The 16,387-nt window shown below is 46.7% G+C and overlaps 1 protein-coding gene across 1 annotated transcript in view; it reads left to right on the top strand.

Annotated features, from left to right (window-relative positions):
• Piezo2 (piezo type mechanosensitive ion channel component 2) overlaps nucleotides 1-16,387 on the top strand; it is a 272,462-nt gene that overhangs the window by 171,800 nt on the left and 84,275 nt on the right. The window contains exons 13-18 of the mRNA XM_077105628.1: nucleotides 1,804-2,034; nucleotides 6,327-6,450; nucleotides 7,603-7,871; nucleotides 8,956-9,104; nucleotides 10,544-10,717; nucleotides 13,560-13,601. Of these exons, the coding sequence (XP_076961743.1) occupies nucleotides 1,804-2,034; nucleotides 6,327-6,450; nucleotides 7,603-7,871; nucleotides 8,956-9,104; nucleotides 10,544-10,717; nucleotides 13,560-13,601 (989 nt within the window). The remainder of the gene's footprint in view (nucleotides 1-1,803; nucleotides 2,035-6,326; nucleotides 6,451-7,602; nucleotides 7,872-8,955; nucleotides 9,105-10,543; nucleotides 10,718-13,559; nucleotides 13,602-16,387) is intronic.

Raw genomic sequence — 16,387 nt, 5'->3', positions numbered from 1 at the left:
CGCTGATGGCTCTGGGGAACCACACCCAGACACAGCTTTGCCAGGCAGTGCGGAGCTCCTGGGCAACCCGCAGCTTCCAGTAAGGACACTGGGCAGGGAGAGGAGGCAGGAGCCGCAGTGCTCCACCCCACACACCCCTCACTGCTGCTTCTGCACGGCGAATTGAACCCACGGGCACCTGGCCACTGACACAGGGTCTCGCTACGTTGTCCAGGCTGGTCCAGAACTTGCAATCCTCCTGCCTCAGCTTTCCAAGTAGCTAGGATGACAGTCAGGTGCTACCATTGTCAGCCTAGCTCCACCCTTGAAGTGGAATTGTGGGCCTTTGCCTGGTTTCTGACAGTTTATGTATATCTGCCTCTCAAACTGCAGCAAATTTCTTGATCATTAAACATCAAATAATCAGTTATTATAATAAATACAATTTACAGTTCTGAACTCAAAAAGGTATCATTTTTTCTCTGAGTTACGTAAGTTTGTCTTTTTTTTTTTTTTTTCCACAAAGAAACAGAGCTAAAACAAAAGCAGCTTTGAATACACATGTTATTACTCAGTAGGGAAAAAACCTGCTGTAAACACGGCAAGATCTTTCTTCGAGGTGTGCCCCTCTCTGGTGCTATGTTCCATCTGAGTGCAGCCACAGTGTTGCTGGGTGAAAGAGCCTGGCTTCTGTGACTTCCAGATCACAGGTGGAGGCAGAGGCCCAAGGAGCCCATGAGATGAGTCACGTGTTGACTAAAGAATATAAAGCAGAGGCTGAATGGCCCAACTGCCCTGGAATCCAGCATGGTAAACAGCACAACATGGGTTCTTCTTCCTAGCTACGGAAACCCAGAGTGGACTGCCTGGGTATTAAAAGGCCAGAACTAACTCTTTCTTTTATTTTCTTTTCTTCCTTCCTTCCTTCCTTCCTTTCTTCCTTCCTTCCTATCTTCCTTCCTTCCTTCCTTCCTTCCTTTTTTTCCTTTCTTTCTTTCTTTTCTTTCTTTCATTTAATGCAGGGGCTCTTTACCTCTGAGCCACATCCACAGCACTTTTTATTTCTTATTTTGATACAGGATCTTACTAAGTTGTTTAGAGCCTCACCAAATTACTGAGGCTGGCCTCAAACTTGTGATCCTTCTGTCTTAGCCTCCCAAGCCACTGGGATTACAGGCATGTGCACCTGCCCAGCCAGGACATCTTTTAATGAACCTCTTAACTTGTTTTTCCTTCATCCTCTCAAATGAGTACAATGTGGGGGAGAAAAATCTGCAATTATAATATCTTAAAGATAATTTTCCTGGATCATACAAAAATGGCAACATTCTATCTGCTTGGCACAGTGTATGTGTGTGTGTGTGTATGAGTGTGTATGCGGGTGAGGCTTCAAACACACTACTGAATACAAATTCATTCAGTGTGCATAGAGTGCAAACGCGGCAGCTGTCACCTAATCTTTGGTGAATGCTCTTGCGTAAGAATATTTTCAGGAAAATAATTCAGACCAATGTAGTTGTCAGTTATTAACTTAATTTTAATAAATTTTAATTTAATTTTAATCATGTATTTTTACTAACAATTTTAGATAGCTCATTACAGTTGTTTGTGACCCTGCAAAATGGGGTGAAAATGAAGAGGTTGGTGGCAGAGGGAGCACGCTGGCACCACACAGGGCCTCTGACTCTGCCTTGGAGGTTCGCGGGCAGGGCCCTCACAGTGCCTTTCCCTGGCCTCTGCCCTGCGCCTGAGCCCAGGTCAGCCTCTCCCCCTCAGTCCACTATGTGCTCTCCTACGCTCACACGGTGCCTCCCTCTGCCCCAGGCCTGGAGCATCACCTACCACAGCTGGCTGACCTTCGTGCTGCTCATCTGGTCCTGCGCCCTGTGGATGATCCGCAACAGGAGGAAGTACGCCATGATCAGCTCACCCTTCATGGTTGTCTATGGGAACCTGCTGTTGGTGCTGCAGTACATCTGGAGTTTTGAACTTCCAGAAATCAAAAAGGTCCCGGGATTTCTGGAAAAGAAAGAGCCAGGAGAGCTTGCTTCAAAGGTAAGTGAATGGAAAATCAAGAAAACAGAACCGCGCTAATCACAATCATCACATGAAGCAAACCTTATAACACTAGGCTCCGGATATTCACTCCTTTGCAGAAATTAACAGACATGAACCTGTGAGAAATAGTTTACATTGCTTAGAGGCTGCTGTAATTTAACATGTAGTATACCATGCTGTTAGCTTATAAATAGCAGCACTTTCTACTCAGAAAAATTAGAGTATAAGCTATTTTTAGCATATGATAGCAATTAGATATGAAAATAGGAACATACAATATGAACAGAAAAATACAATATAAAATATTTCCAGGGGCTAGAGGATTTTCTTGGATAGATTATTAATTTGTAAAATGCACATTGCTATCTTAGACAAGCATTTATTATTAACAATGTGTTTACTTCAATCCTGTCCTAAAACACATTCTTAGTAGCAAAAATTAAATATGACACTTGTTTTTTTTCTCTCTCTCTCTCTCTACTGATTTGCCTTCACCTGTGGTCAGGACACTCATAATCTCTTCCTGGCTCGTTTATTTTCACTGGCTGTCTCAATAGTTTTTATTTCAGAAGGTTGGGAGACCCCATTTATAATCTTTTTTTTGTTAACAAAATGGTAGGTGCTGTTGAGAGTCGCCCCAGCTGCAAAGACTAACTTCCCGATTTCCCAAGAAGAGCTGTCCAATGGTGAGCCCTGCTGGCTCACATGATCCTGCCGTCCAATGATGAGCCCTGCTGGCTCACATAATCCTTACCCACCAATCAGACTAGCCCTGCTGGCTCACCTGATCCTTACCACCAATCAGACTAGCCCTGTTGGCTCACCTGATCCTTACCCACCAATCAGACTAGCCCTGCTGGCTCACCTGATCCTTACCCACCAATCAAAAGCACCCCATGCCAACTGTCAGACCACCTCTGGCTCTATAAATATGCAGAGCTGCCTCAATAAATGGGCATTTTTTTCTCCAATGGCAAGTCTTGATTGTTCTTTCAGGTGCCATACACATCTCTGGTTGATGACTGTGTCTTGAGGTAGTAAAATCAATCAGGTCTGAACATTTCATGAGCCTTGAAGGGTGCTCTCCACCAGATGAGGAAAATCTATGTCTCTGGAGAGGGCTGAGTTACCACCCATGAACTTCACCTTCTGCGGGAGCAACCATGTGAAGGTCACCAGACACCAGCTATCCAAGGCAGCTGGCTATAGACAGGGGCTGACTGGACTGGACAGAGATTGATCCCGTAACAGTTTTTGACAAAAGGCTATTGTGTAAAAGAAAAATTTCCTAACAGGTGCAAGCCTGCAGGAGAGGCGAGACAACGTCTCCTGTGTTGGGCCAGACGTTCCCTTCACTCATCCCACTCCACTTCCGTCCCCGCTGGTCCTGTGGAAGAGCCTTCTACCAGTACCTTTACCTGGGGGCTTTCCTTCCACCTCCTCCCTGGGCTCCTCCCAACTGCAGGCACAGCTCACTCCACGGGTAATCCAGTTGTCTTCTATAAGAGAAATTCAAGATCATAGAGGAATTTGAACTCGCATCCTTCTGACTGTGTGAATTCATCACAACTTGATTCGGACTCTCAAAGACAACAGACAGCATCAACTCCCTAGCTGAGTTCCCTCCTGGCTAAATAGAATTAACAATTCTTTGAAGGGAAATGTTATTTGGTGGTTAAATTTGTTAATAATTTTTTTAAAACACTAATTCCTGGAAGCTAGGATCTGTATTTATATTTTAATGCAACTGGGGGTTTTAAAAAAAGGGGAAAGGAGCAAGATTTTGGTCAAAGACATTAATGACACAGGCTCATTGATTCTCCAACATAATGATGTCTTCCAAACACTTTTCTAAGCATACTTTACAGAGTGCTGGTGAGTCAATGTGTGGGTAAGGAGAGAAAGGAAGGATCAGGCCTCCATCCTAGAAGCTCTACAGGTCCCCAGACAGATGGCATGGTCTGCAGCATCCCGGAGCCTGTCTCTTCCTGGCCCTCAGATGGCATTGACCCTACTTCTAAAGCCTGGCCTTCAAGACACTTTCCCCAGCACAGGTGCCCCACCTGGCCTCCTTGCTGCTGACCTCTCTGAACACAAGTGACAGAAGCAGATTCCTTTCCCGTTTATGGCCATAGTCAACACCTGGCGCCCTCCAGGATTTTCATGCCAGGTTTTCAGAATCGCAGGTGGTCTGGCTCTTGACTTCCCAGGGTCCTGGTCATGCGCAGCAGGACTTCCTGCTGCCTGTTCCTGTGAACGCCCCACGGAGAGTGAAATGGGCAGTTACCCTAAGTGAAAATCCATCCCCAGCATCCAAAAAAAAAAAAATAGTGTGCGATTTAGTAGGTTCTAGTATATTCACAGAGCTGTGACTTGTTCATTTGCCTTTTTAATTCTTTAATTTCTTTGGCAAATATTTATTAAAAGCTTACGATGAGGCTCCCTGCCACACCGAGGCTGCACACAGGAGGCCAATCCACCATCACTGACATGCACTTTGTCACTCCTATCTGCTGGCCACCCTCAGGGGCACCTCCTCCCCTTGGACCAAGGACATCAGAAGATCCTGGACAGCATGGGCCTCAAGGTGGACGATGGCCTACTCAGCAAGGTCATCAGTAAGCTGCATGGCAAAACACTGTCCTAGCCCGGTACTGGCAAACCTGCCAGTGTGCCCGTGGAGGGGCTGTGGCTGCGGCTGTTTGTGCGCCCCTGGCTCAGCAGCTCCTGCTGCAGCAGAGGAGAGGAGAGACGAGGAGGAGTCTGAAGAGGCTGCTGATGACATGAGATCTGGGCCCTTTGGTTAAATTCCTGTTCCCCTGCAAATAAAGCCTTCTTATGTAAAAAACAAACAAAAAAGCTTACGATGAGAGCTATCACTCCCAGCCACCAGGAAGGCTATAATAAAAGACAACAGGTGTGACTGAAGACGTTGGGACGTGTGTGCTGCTGGTGGGAATGTAAGTTGGTACAGCACCTGGAAAACGTTTAGCAGTCATTGTTCCATAAAAAGTCAAACACAGAATCACCATGAGACCAGCAATTCCAGGGAGAGGCCCTCACCCGGGAGAATGGAAGACACAGGCGCACAGAAACCCAGGCCTGAGTGGTCAGGCAGCATTCACCATCGCAGCTATGAAACAAAGCGCCCACGTGCCCGTCAGCCCGCACGTATGCATGCAGAGTGTGCACCTGTGCATGGAGCAGTGTGGAGTAAGGAGGAGGAATGCAGGGCCGTGCGTACCACAACAGGATACACCTACACTGCTGAGAGAGGTGGCTACACAAGGCCTTGACTCAAAACATCCAGGTTGGGCCAATCCATACAGCAAAAAGGAAATCCCTGGTTGACTAGAGTCACAGGAAGAAGAGGAGGTCCCTCTTTGGGTGCTTCTTTTTGAGAAGATTAAACAGTTTTCAGGCTGGAGGGATGGCTCAGTGGTGAGTGCTTGTGTAGCATGAGTGAGGCACTGGGTTTGATCCCCAGTATCAAAAAATAATAATAATTATATTATTGATTTAATATATATACATATATTTTAAAAATCAAATCAAATATGACAGTGGTCACACAACCTGTGACTGCACCAAAACCCACTGAATTACACACTGAGCCACACCCAGACCTTGAGTGATACACTTTAAGTGGGTGAATTGTGTGGTATGTGAATTACATCTCAATAAAGCCATTACCAAAACAAACCCTACCAAGAACCAAGTTCCAGATTTCCTAAGAGTGAGGCACGGGTCACCTTTTCCCTCAGTGCTCAGGAAAATGCTGATAGGTAGTGTGGGCGCAGGGGTCCCCTCTTGCTTCAGCACCAGAGGGAGTGGGAGTAATGAGGGGTGTGTTTTGGGGGTGAACTTTCTTTTCCCATCTGCAGCATTCTTAAGGATCACTGTGGGGGTCAAAGGTGTGTCACAGGAGAAGTGACCCTCCCCTCACTTGGCAGCAACCTTACAGCCGGGGCAGACACTCCAGGACAAGCCCCGGGAGGGACCCAGGTGCTGGCGCTGCTGTCCTGCCAGGTGGCCGTGCCTTCGTTGGCTCTTCTCCTCCCAGGGCCACACAGTGCTGAAGATTCTGCTGGCCCTGGACACCTGCCTGAGAGTCCCCACTGCAGAGCAGCAGCGGCTCTGTCAAACCCAAGGGCACCTTGACCATCTCACCCATGGTGGTTATTTGTCGTGCTCCCACTGGGACAGTGCAGAAAACGGTGTATTTGCAGAAGTGTGTTTATGCTGCAGATTTGTGCTTAACTCTTGTTGTGCTTTTTCTCTGGTCCCAGATTCTGTTCACTATCACCTTTTGGCTCCTGTTGAGGCAGCACCTCACAGAGCAGAAAGCTCTTCAGGAAAAGGAAGCTCTTCTGTCTGAAGTCAAAATTGGAAGTCAGGAAAATGAAGAGAAAGGTAAATTTGTGTGACGGCAACTTCTTGAGCTCAGCAAAGTTATAAAGAGCCCCACATATGTCGGAAATTACACACTGAGCTATACCCAGTTCTTGAGTGATACACTTTAAGTGGCTGAATTGGGTGGTATGTGAATTACACCTCAATAAAGCCATTACCAAAACAAACCCTGATTAATGGAAGCCAGACTTGAACTTGAATCGATAAATACAATATTATAATGTGTAACTTTCAAAGAACACACAAGAGTTCACAGAGGCCTTTTAAAAACTGTTCATTTGATCTCCCCAAAGTGATTCCCAACAGAAGAAACTAAGGGTCCCAGAAATTGCATGGTTTCTGCAAGGACTCACTCATCTTTAATGAAAATGGAACCAAGAAACTGACTGGCATTGTCTAAATTCAGATCTTCTCCTTTTCTGAAAATAATACACTTCCAAGTAAATGAAAAGGAGGGAGTGAGGGGTGGGGAGAAGAGGACCGCTTCTTTTAGCATCCCTGTGGTTTGGGGCCTGCTGTGTAGGTAGCTGGGAAGGACTTGCCCCCAGAGCTCTGGACCAACCCCGGCTGTTAGCATTCACAGCAGCTGGGCTTCACCTTAACCCAGACACCACCAGGAAACAGGCCAGCCGCCATGTTTATATAATTAGCCCTAACCACCGAGGTGTTCTCCAGCAACAGGTCTGTCTACAGGGCTCAAATCTTGCTATATGAGTTCGAATGAGTGATTAGCACAATGATCAACCAGTTGATTTTGGTAAATGGTTCATTTGAGATCAACCATTGGTCTGATTGCACTCTGAGTTACTGTGTTGTTTGAATAAATTACTCAAATATAGGTTTCCTTGCTAACCCAGACATGAATCCTGCATCTTACAGTATTTTGAAGCAAGATGAAGTGTTCTGAATTCCAATACATAAAATTGCTTTAGACTTAAACTGTAATCGTTCTGTAAATCTAATTTAAATCGATCATATTTGGCTTCAACTCTTAAACTTTAAGTTATTTAAATGATTAAATAACAGAACAGTCTAAATCATATAGTAACTCATAAATTGCATGCTCCCATGTCCCATGAGTGTCACACGGCCAAAGTGAGGTGCTGGTCAGATAACCAGCGAAGGATAATGATGTCGTGTTCTGCCTTTCAGACGAGGACCTTCAAGACATACAGGTGGAAGGAGAGCCCAAAGAGAAGGAGGAGGAGGAGGAAGCACAGGAGGAGGAGCAGGAGGACGAGGACGAGGACGAGGACCAGGACATCATGAAGGTGCTGGGCAATTTGGTGGTGGCCATGTTCATCAAGTACTGGATCTACGTGTGTGGTGGCATGTTCTTCTTCGTCAGCTTTGAGGGCAAAATCGTCATGTACAAAATCATCTACATGGTGCTGTTCCTGTTCTGTGTGGCCTTGTACCAGGTGGGTGGACGACTTGCTTGACCTCAGTTCCCACACCCGTCCCAGGAAGAGATGAGCCTCCTTGTAAAGCTCTTGCTTGCTATAACCCCCGAACAGATCACACAAGTCATGGCTGAAATAAAACACTGCATCCCGAGACTCCTGAAGTGGGGAAGCACAATTGTCAACTGGTTTTCTTTTTAAAAATTTTGGATTCTTAAAATGTCAGAAAAATGTTTATAAGTTTTTCAAAAATTCTTGATATAAAAAACCTGATTATCTAAAAATTTAAGAACAATGTCTAGACAATTTTAAATAACAGAGGATTCCCTAGTTTGCTTGTATCTCAGGCTTTGATTTAAGAAAACCACACATGTGTGGGTGTGTACATGTGTGTACATGTGCGTACTCCCTTATAGGCTTCTGTGTTTCATTAACATTTATAAAGGATCACACTGTGATGAGCTTGCCTCTCCACAAACCTAGCTTTAACTGGGGTTGGAAGGGAACCCAATGAGAGAATGGGGGTAATGGTATAGTATTCTTTCAGGCCAACAGCAAATAAACCAAACAAAAATCAAGAATGTGTCACACATGGAGCTAAAAAGGTCTCGCCTGAACTAATGAACTTTTAAATACTTTGACAATACACTACAGATGTCTTTAAGACCACCCACAGCTTAGACGAGAGAGCCGGCTTCTCCCTGGGGCTGTGACATGTGTGCTCTGAGCAGACCTCTGAGCAGCAGTTGCCGTTCCCTGGTGCCTCTGAGACATGAGACAGGCTGTTGGGAACCACGGGCCTCTTGTCCACTCCATCTCCATAACCACCCCACAGGATGCAGACTTCAGAGGAGGAGACAAAGCCCAGCTGGGTCCAGACACTTACCCGAAGGCCGCAGGGCCAGTAGAACAGGGATCGGAGCTTCTCCCCCAGATCCACCAACTGAAATAAGAAACAAAATGTGAAAGAACTAAAAATGAAGGAACTGTATTTTCAGACCCTTTTTTGTCTATGATCACTTGTCCCAAATAAACCAATACTTTTGTGGGTTTTCCTCTAACTGCTCTTCATCTCCTTTGCTTTTCAATGTCTGATTCCCAGGTGCACTATGAATGGTGGAGGAAAATTCTAAAATATTTTTGGATGTCCGTGGTTATTTACACTATGCTGGTGCTTATCTTTATATACACATATCAATTTGAAAACTTCCCAGGCCTGTGGCAAAACATGACCGGATTGAAAAAAGAAAAGTAAGTGATCTGGGTGACAATGGGATGTGGAAATGACAGGGAGGGAGAAGGCGGTGATTTGAATGCATATTGTTAAAAAAAAAAAAAAATCTTTAGGGAAGATTTTGGCCAAACGTGATGCTGCCACTGTGTCCTGAGTGGCAAGGAGGAGCTCTGAAAGGAAAGGCTCCCCACGGGGCTAGACGGGCATGCTCAGGGTGTGTCCGCCAGGGCTCCTCCAGGCCCCCTCTGCCAGGGGCCCTGGGCTGGAGATGCAGCAGGGAGCCAGAAGGGCCCTCTTGCCCGGGCAGCATCTATTCTAGCAGAAGGACAAATGAAAACCTTGCAGTGGGTGTGAGCTCATCCCCAACTGGTGAAGGGTGGGGAATGATGAGTGTGTGCAGGGGACAGCAGACCCAGGGAGGGGAGCCTGAGTGGACAGGAGCCTGAGTGGAGAGGCCCCACCTACCTCACTGAGTCCCTCTGACCCTGATGTGATCAGAGCCACCTTCTCAGAAGGGCCGAGCTGGGGGGGGGGGGGGCAGAGCACTCCCAGCAGAGACCCTGAGGGGGAAGAGGGCTGGCCTGGGGCCTTCCGGGAGAGGAAGGAGGGTCCCTGCAGGAGCCAGGAGGAATGGGAGGGGAGGCGTGCTTGCTAGCTCAGGGCAGGTGGCTGCTATCTTCCTCTTATTGGAATTTTTTTTTAAGTCTTGAAAAATCCTTGACTGACAGAAAGTGCAACGCAAATAGAAATAAGACAGTTCACAGGCAGTAGCCATGGTCCTGGGAGAAGTGACCATGGTCCACCTGGAATCTAAGGTGTCAAAGACAGGTGGCAGAAAAGGCGGATTTGGGAAGTACAGAGGAAGCTAAAGCAGACGCCATGGCTGTGATGTGAAGGAAAGAACCAGGGACTTCCGACTTATGGATTTCATGCACCGTTAGGCCACTTACTGGTCTGAGGAAGACCAGGAATGGGGGTCAGGGAGGTGGAGAACGGCTTCACAAAGAAGAGGGAGACGAAGAACAGTTTTGAAAACCTCAAATGTGAAATACCTATGAGCAGGCATGCTGCAGTAGAGATTTGGGTAGGAGAGGCCCAGGAGACGGCCGTGCCATGGTGGACACTTGATCCTGGGCGGGCAGCTGGTGTACAAACCCAGGGACTAGGTGAGATCACCAGGGGAGGGTACAGTTAGAGAGGAGACTCAAAGCTGAGTGCTGGAGATACTTCAGTGTCCAGAGGTACCAAAGGATCCGTTCAAGAGGGACTGAGACTGAACTGAGGAAGATGGCCCCGTCCGGGTTGTGCGGACCATTGCGAAGGCTGGCGGGTCGGACTGGTGGACTGTGTGGGAGAGGGGTGAGGCCAGTGGTGAGAGAGAGAGACTAGTATGGCTGAGGAGGAGACGGTGTCCTCGCTGCTAAGAGGGTTCCTGCTCTTGCTCTGTCCCTTCCAGGCTAGAGGATCTGGGCCTGAAGCAGTTCACTGTGGCAGAACTGTTCACGCGCATCTTCATCCCCACCTCCTTCCTGCTGGTGTGCATTCTGCACCTCCACTACTTCCACGACCGCTTCCTAGAACTCACAGACCTCAAGTCCATCCCCAGGAAGGAGGACAACACCGTCTACAGGTGAGCCGCCAGAGAGGTGCTTCCCTCGTCCCTAGGCAGCCCTGGGACCCACCTGGGCTGCTGCTGTCCCTTCCAGTGATGGTCAGCGCTTTACAATGGTCGACGGGGCACACTTACCAAGGTCTGTGGAAGTCACCATCCCACCACAGGAAAATGACAAGCATCCTCCTGATGGATGCTAATGGTGTTTTTCCTCAGGGGCTCCAGTGTGGCCCGTGATTCAGTTCCCTAGAAAACACTTGCTGAGCTCGAAGGGAGAAAGGTGCTATTTGAGTGGGAGTACACAGAGCGCAGGTCTGTTATCACAGCCGTTCAGGAGACTGAGACAGGATGAGGATGTGGCTTGGTGGTTAAGTGCCCTTGGATTCAATTCCTGGTACAAAAAAAAGAGAGAGAGTATACCAGCCCCAGGTGAAAATTCCCTTTAGCTCTTTGAGTTCAAGGGGGGAAATGAGCACATCAGTAGCAAATAAAATAGGATTTCATTCTATTCTCAGGAAATTTTAACCTTCCAACACTTTCTAACAGGAGCTGGAATGAAATGATGAAAATATGATATAATCCTTATGATCAGTAGATTTGCTTTCCTAATTTGCTTAGTTTGAACTAAGATTTACTTAGTTTCATTCTGAGGGTGTTCCAGACCACCGTCAGCATGTCAGTCACTACCAACCAGGAAGGCCAAGAGGTCTCGCCCGCCAATGTGCCCTGTACCATCTCCCACCTCATGAGTAGTGTCAGGGGCTCAGAATTCCTGTGTGCTGTGTACTTACTTCCTTTAGTGATAATCAGACACTAGGAAAAATAAAGATGTTATTAGAAATTTGGGGACCCCATAGGTAGTCTTGCTCACAGGAAAAATCACACTAAGTTTTAAAATTTGGAAAGAATACTCATGTAAAAAACTAACAGCTGTTAATAATTAGAGAAATTATAGCGGGACAATTTTTTGACATGGATGTGATAACTATGGGTGAAACCAGCATTAGATATTCAACTCCGGCTATGTACTGGCTTTATTTAATTGAAAGGCCATTTGTTTTCAAAAGTCACTTCCAATAATTAAGAAAACCTTTTGGCAGATTTGCATGTCTGTGGAAGAGATGTCATCATCGGTCTTTGCTGGTCACATGCTTAGATATTTTTTTCCTCTAAATGCCTCATGGCCCTCCCATGAGCGCTTGCTTCTCATCAAAGCCCCCCAGACTGCAGGGCTCTTCTTGCCTTACCATTGCCACGTGCCTTGGTCTTCTGTTGCCTGGTCACATGGAGACATGGGCCACCTTCTTCCAGATTTTCAGCAAGATTTCAGGAGCATGGTTTTGCAGAGGACAACGTGGCTCCTCAGTGTTCTCGATCATTCAGGTCGCAAGTGAGAACTGAGTGCTGCACGGAGCTTCCTGTCCCTGTGTGCACTGGGCTCCACTACGCAGCTTTGGGGGCCACTGCCCCATGTGTCCTTGGCCTCAGCCTCCCAGCTCCTGCCCTTCTCACAGGACAAGAGGGACAGCAGACCTCAAGGACCATCACCCCGTGAGGTCACTACTTCCCATCCTCGTGGCTTGGCCTCACCCTGAGTGTCCCCTCACCAGTGAATTGTACAAGAAAACTGGGAGAGCGAGAAGAGGGTGTATAAACACAGCCCTGAGGGCTGCAGCTCATGGGATTTCACTCTCAGGGCTGTGGGAAAAGGGCCTTAGGGAAATTAAGGAACTCACTCCAGGTGATGTTTGGGGGTTTCATGCAGAGTTCAATAGAAAAGCCCCCAAATGTTAATTTTGAATATTTTATATATATATAATATTTTAGCAACTCTTTTATATTGCGGTATTTTTCTCACTAATAATTTTTACCTTAAAGTATTTCTGTCCCCAAATCCTGAACAATGACTGCATTAAAATTAAAGTGGTAGAGAAACAGAATTGTTTGTAGAGTCAGGATTCAAGCCTTGCTCTGTACTCTCACCTCTCTGGATGCTTTATAAAAACAAAACAACAACAACAACAAAAAAAAACATGGCCCACAAGTTGTGAATAACCAACCCCTGGCAGTCATGAAATTGACCACAACAGTGTTGTTTCTATCAAAACCCAACTAACCATTCCCCACATGTGTGTGTGTGTGTGTGTGTGTGTGTGTGTGTGTACAAAGCTGAATTTGTTTTCTTTAGCCTTACAGACTTTACAAAGTTAGCTTTCTGAAAACGGTTTTATGATGTACCCAAGAAGAAACTTTTATCAACTCTAAGCGAGGAACCTCTGGAATGTCTTTTCACTTGTCTATTGACAATAATATGATGTTATAGCATAGCAATGATATGCTGATTACATAATGTGTAACTGATAATAGTTTAGTAAAGTTCCTTAGAGACCCATTACTCTTGTGTCACTGCAACATATCCATGATTCATGTTAGAAAATATTGTCTTACACATAGAAACAAAGCAATGTCTTTTTTGAACCTAAATTTTAGAAGATCTTAGAGAAAAATAAGTTCACTGTGGTTACCTAGTAGGACTTTTTTAACTCTGGGAAAGGAGCAAACTTTAATCTTTCATCTTTCCTTTGACAAGCCATCTTGAGAAGTCTGAGGGATGGTCCTCCCGGGTGTATGAGGCGGGCGGTGCGGTGGCCAGGGCCACTGTGTCCTCAGCACTACTCCTGTGTGTCTGGCAGTGCTGCTGCCACTCTTGCTGCTCATACTGTCCTTCCTGACGCCAACCCTTGCAGGCGATGGCACTGTGGCCAGGAGGCCAGGAGAGCCCCCACGCTGCTCTGCCTAATGTCTCTCTTTCTCTCTTTCTCTCTCCTTCTGCATCCTGTGCTTCTGCCTCTCGCCACAGTCACGCCAAAGTCAATGGGCGCGTGTATCTCATCATCAATAGGTGGGTACTCCTGTGTTTTCTGTCTTTCAGACCTTCTTGCTGTGTTGAACTTTTCACTGCTTTGTAAATGAGAAGTGCTGTGGTCAGGTGGTGGAGGGGTTGCCAGGTACGCTCGCGCCAGCGTGTGGCGCTCCTCCCCAAGGGTGACTCCCAGCACGTGGGGGTCATCAGGGTCTTCAGCTGGCACTCAGTGTCTCAACCTGGCTCTTGGTAGACCGCGTTCAAGGCTGAGTTTTTCTCTCTCCTGGCCACACGGTCGAGAGCGCAGCTGAAGAACAGCTCCTCCACACACCCTCCTGTCAATGCCAAACCTGCTGCCAGACCCATGCCCTTCCTGTGAGGTCACTGCTGCTCTCCTGACTGGCTCCAGTCCTCCACCGCCTGCTTGCCCTACTTCCCTGGCTAGAGGCACGAGCTCCCCTGCACGGCGCCCTGACCACTCAGCAACAATACCCCGTGCCCTGGACTCTAGGCCCTTACCCATCAGCTGATGCTCCCTAGATGTTTCCTGAAAGAAATGCAAATATTCAGAACAACACACGATTTTTAAAATATCAATTTTTAAAATAAATCTCTACTTTAAAAGATCAGGACAGTCTTGACGAGGATTTCACAGTATGTCCACATCCCGCGGCAGTGCAGAGATGGCCCTGGGACTCAGCCCACTTTGAGGTGCCCCACTCCCTGGGGAGGTAAAGCAGGCAGTGCACACAAGCAAGAGTGCTCCGTCCTCACAGTGCCACCCAGCACAGGGAAGGCCTGTGGGTCCGGCTGACTCCAAACATTCTGCCATTGTTAATAGGTGACTTGAATTGTTCCCTCTCATAATACCAGTCATGTCCTTGATGGAAACATGCATTTTACAATAAGCCCAGTTAACACACGACAGCTCTCCAAATCCTTGTTCGTTTTCCATTCACTTTTCTCCTGGGCAGACAACCAAAGAACAAGGTATTGGAGGTGACACGTCCAGAAGGCAGTGTAAAAGGAAAGTCCCCGCAGAGCGAGGAGGGAAGGGAGCTGGTGGGTGCCAGAAGCCTCTGAGTCAACCTCGGGGTTTAGCTGACTGCAGGAGGAGGTGCAGGCTCCAGTTAGACCTCTCCAGCAACTTGCCCAGCCCACCCTTCCACACAAAGGGCCACCTCCCTGCCTCTCCGGTGCTCATAAAGCACTTAGTGTTTGCCTTGGGCAACGGGCGTTGGCTGCATGAGGGAAGACAGGGAACTGCTCTGAGGTCTCCCTGGGCAGCAGCTGGTGTGGCTTTGACCACACTAGTCACTCCGGCCTGCAGTCCGCATCCCAAGGCCAGGGTGTCTGCTCTGGCCCTCAGAGGTATGAAGGTTCAGAGCCACCCAGGCAGGTAGTGCCAGGCCCCAGAGGAACAGGATCTGAGAAGCTGGTTCCCATTGGGCACCAGGTGCTTCTGTGGTGTGTGCCCAGCGTGCCCACCTTCCACAGCTCCTCCCCAGGAGAGGATCGTGAATGAGCTGTCTTTCCCTCAAAAGTGATTTCTTTATGCTTAAGATTGTTTTACAAAGAGAAAAGTTTGCTTATTATTTTAAAGAGGAGGTTTACCTACAATTCTTCATGGGTTGATTAAAATCTACAGGTCACCTTACAAGATGTGAGATAGAAGAGGGTGTTGAGAACAGAAGTTCATAGTGATGAGATTTTAATAAAGCAGCTTTTTTTTTAATTGTAGGAAAATTCCAATTGATTTAGTAAACAGTGTGAATTAGAATATTTTAACAGAATTAAGGTCCATTGCACTAATGTTTACAGAGGTTGAGACTATCATATCCAGTCTTACTTAGTTGATATTTTTTTGGAGGAAACACTACCATATATGTTTGATATGTGGTATTAAATTCATAAATCAATTGCTTTTATATGAATACAATCTTCTAAAAGTGATTGTGAGTTCTAGAAAATACTTTATGCCAAACAATATATTCTATTTTATATGTTACAGGCATTATAAACATAATGAATTTGAAAGATGAAAGGAAAGTGACCACAACACTCTGAGCGACCAAGAGAGCTTTATTGCAGCAGTGCAAAAGAGGAGAAAGAGAGAGAGAAAGAGAAAGAAAGAGAGAGAGAGAGAGGAAAAAGAGGAATGAAAAGAGGAGAGATGGAGAGGGAGAGAGCAAGAGCAAGAGAGAGAGAGAGAGAGAGCAAGAGAGAGGGGCCCACAGGAGGGAGTTTTTATAGCCAAATTCTAATGGGGTCTCTGGGTCTGCAAGCTGCTTTGTTGGCACAAGTGGGGGTTAAGTGTTCAGCCTTGAGCTGGGGCTTGGGCATTTGGGTGATAAAGAACCAGACAGAGGGTTTGAGTGGCCAGGTCATCCTACAGCTAACTTTGTTTGGCATGCCCTGCAGACAACTTATTCAGCCTGTCCTGCACCTAACACAAGATATCTCCTTTTCTCTAATCATCTAATGAAGTGGCTAATTACAATTTGCATTTCACATGTTCCAAAGTAGAATTATTGAAAAAATGAATGAAAGTTTAAATATGGAGATTTTATGATGGGAGAATTTCCATTTTTCTTAGTGGAGACTGGCTTAATATGCAGTTGTTTCCAAGTCAAGTCAATAATTAAATGTCTTCATCACTCTGTGTTACATAATTTGTTTCTTCTGTTTCAAAGAGAACGTGTCTCCAGGGTATAAATGTCTTGCCCAGCATTGAAAGAGTCCCACTGTGCACCAAGCACAAGGAGTCTGCTTTGCAGAGGAGCTCAGGGTGCAGGACTGAATCTCTAGCTTCTCGGAGAGAGTCC

This window comes from Callospermophilus lateralis, chromosome 17, assembly GCF_048772815.1.
Source record: "Callospermophilus lateralis isolate mCalLat2 chromosome 17, mCalLat2.hap1, whole genome shotgun sequence".
NCBI classification, from domain to species: domain Eukaryota; kingdom Metazoa; phylum Chordata; class Mammalia; order Rodentia; family Sciuridae; genus Callospermophilus; species Callospermophilus lateralis.
Note: the sequence above shows the minus strand (reverse complement) of the source record. Positions and strands in the feature narration are given on the sequence as shown.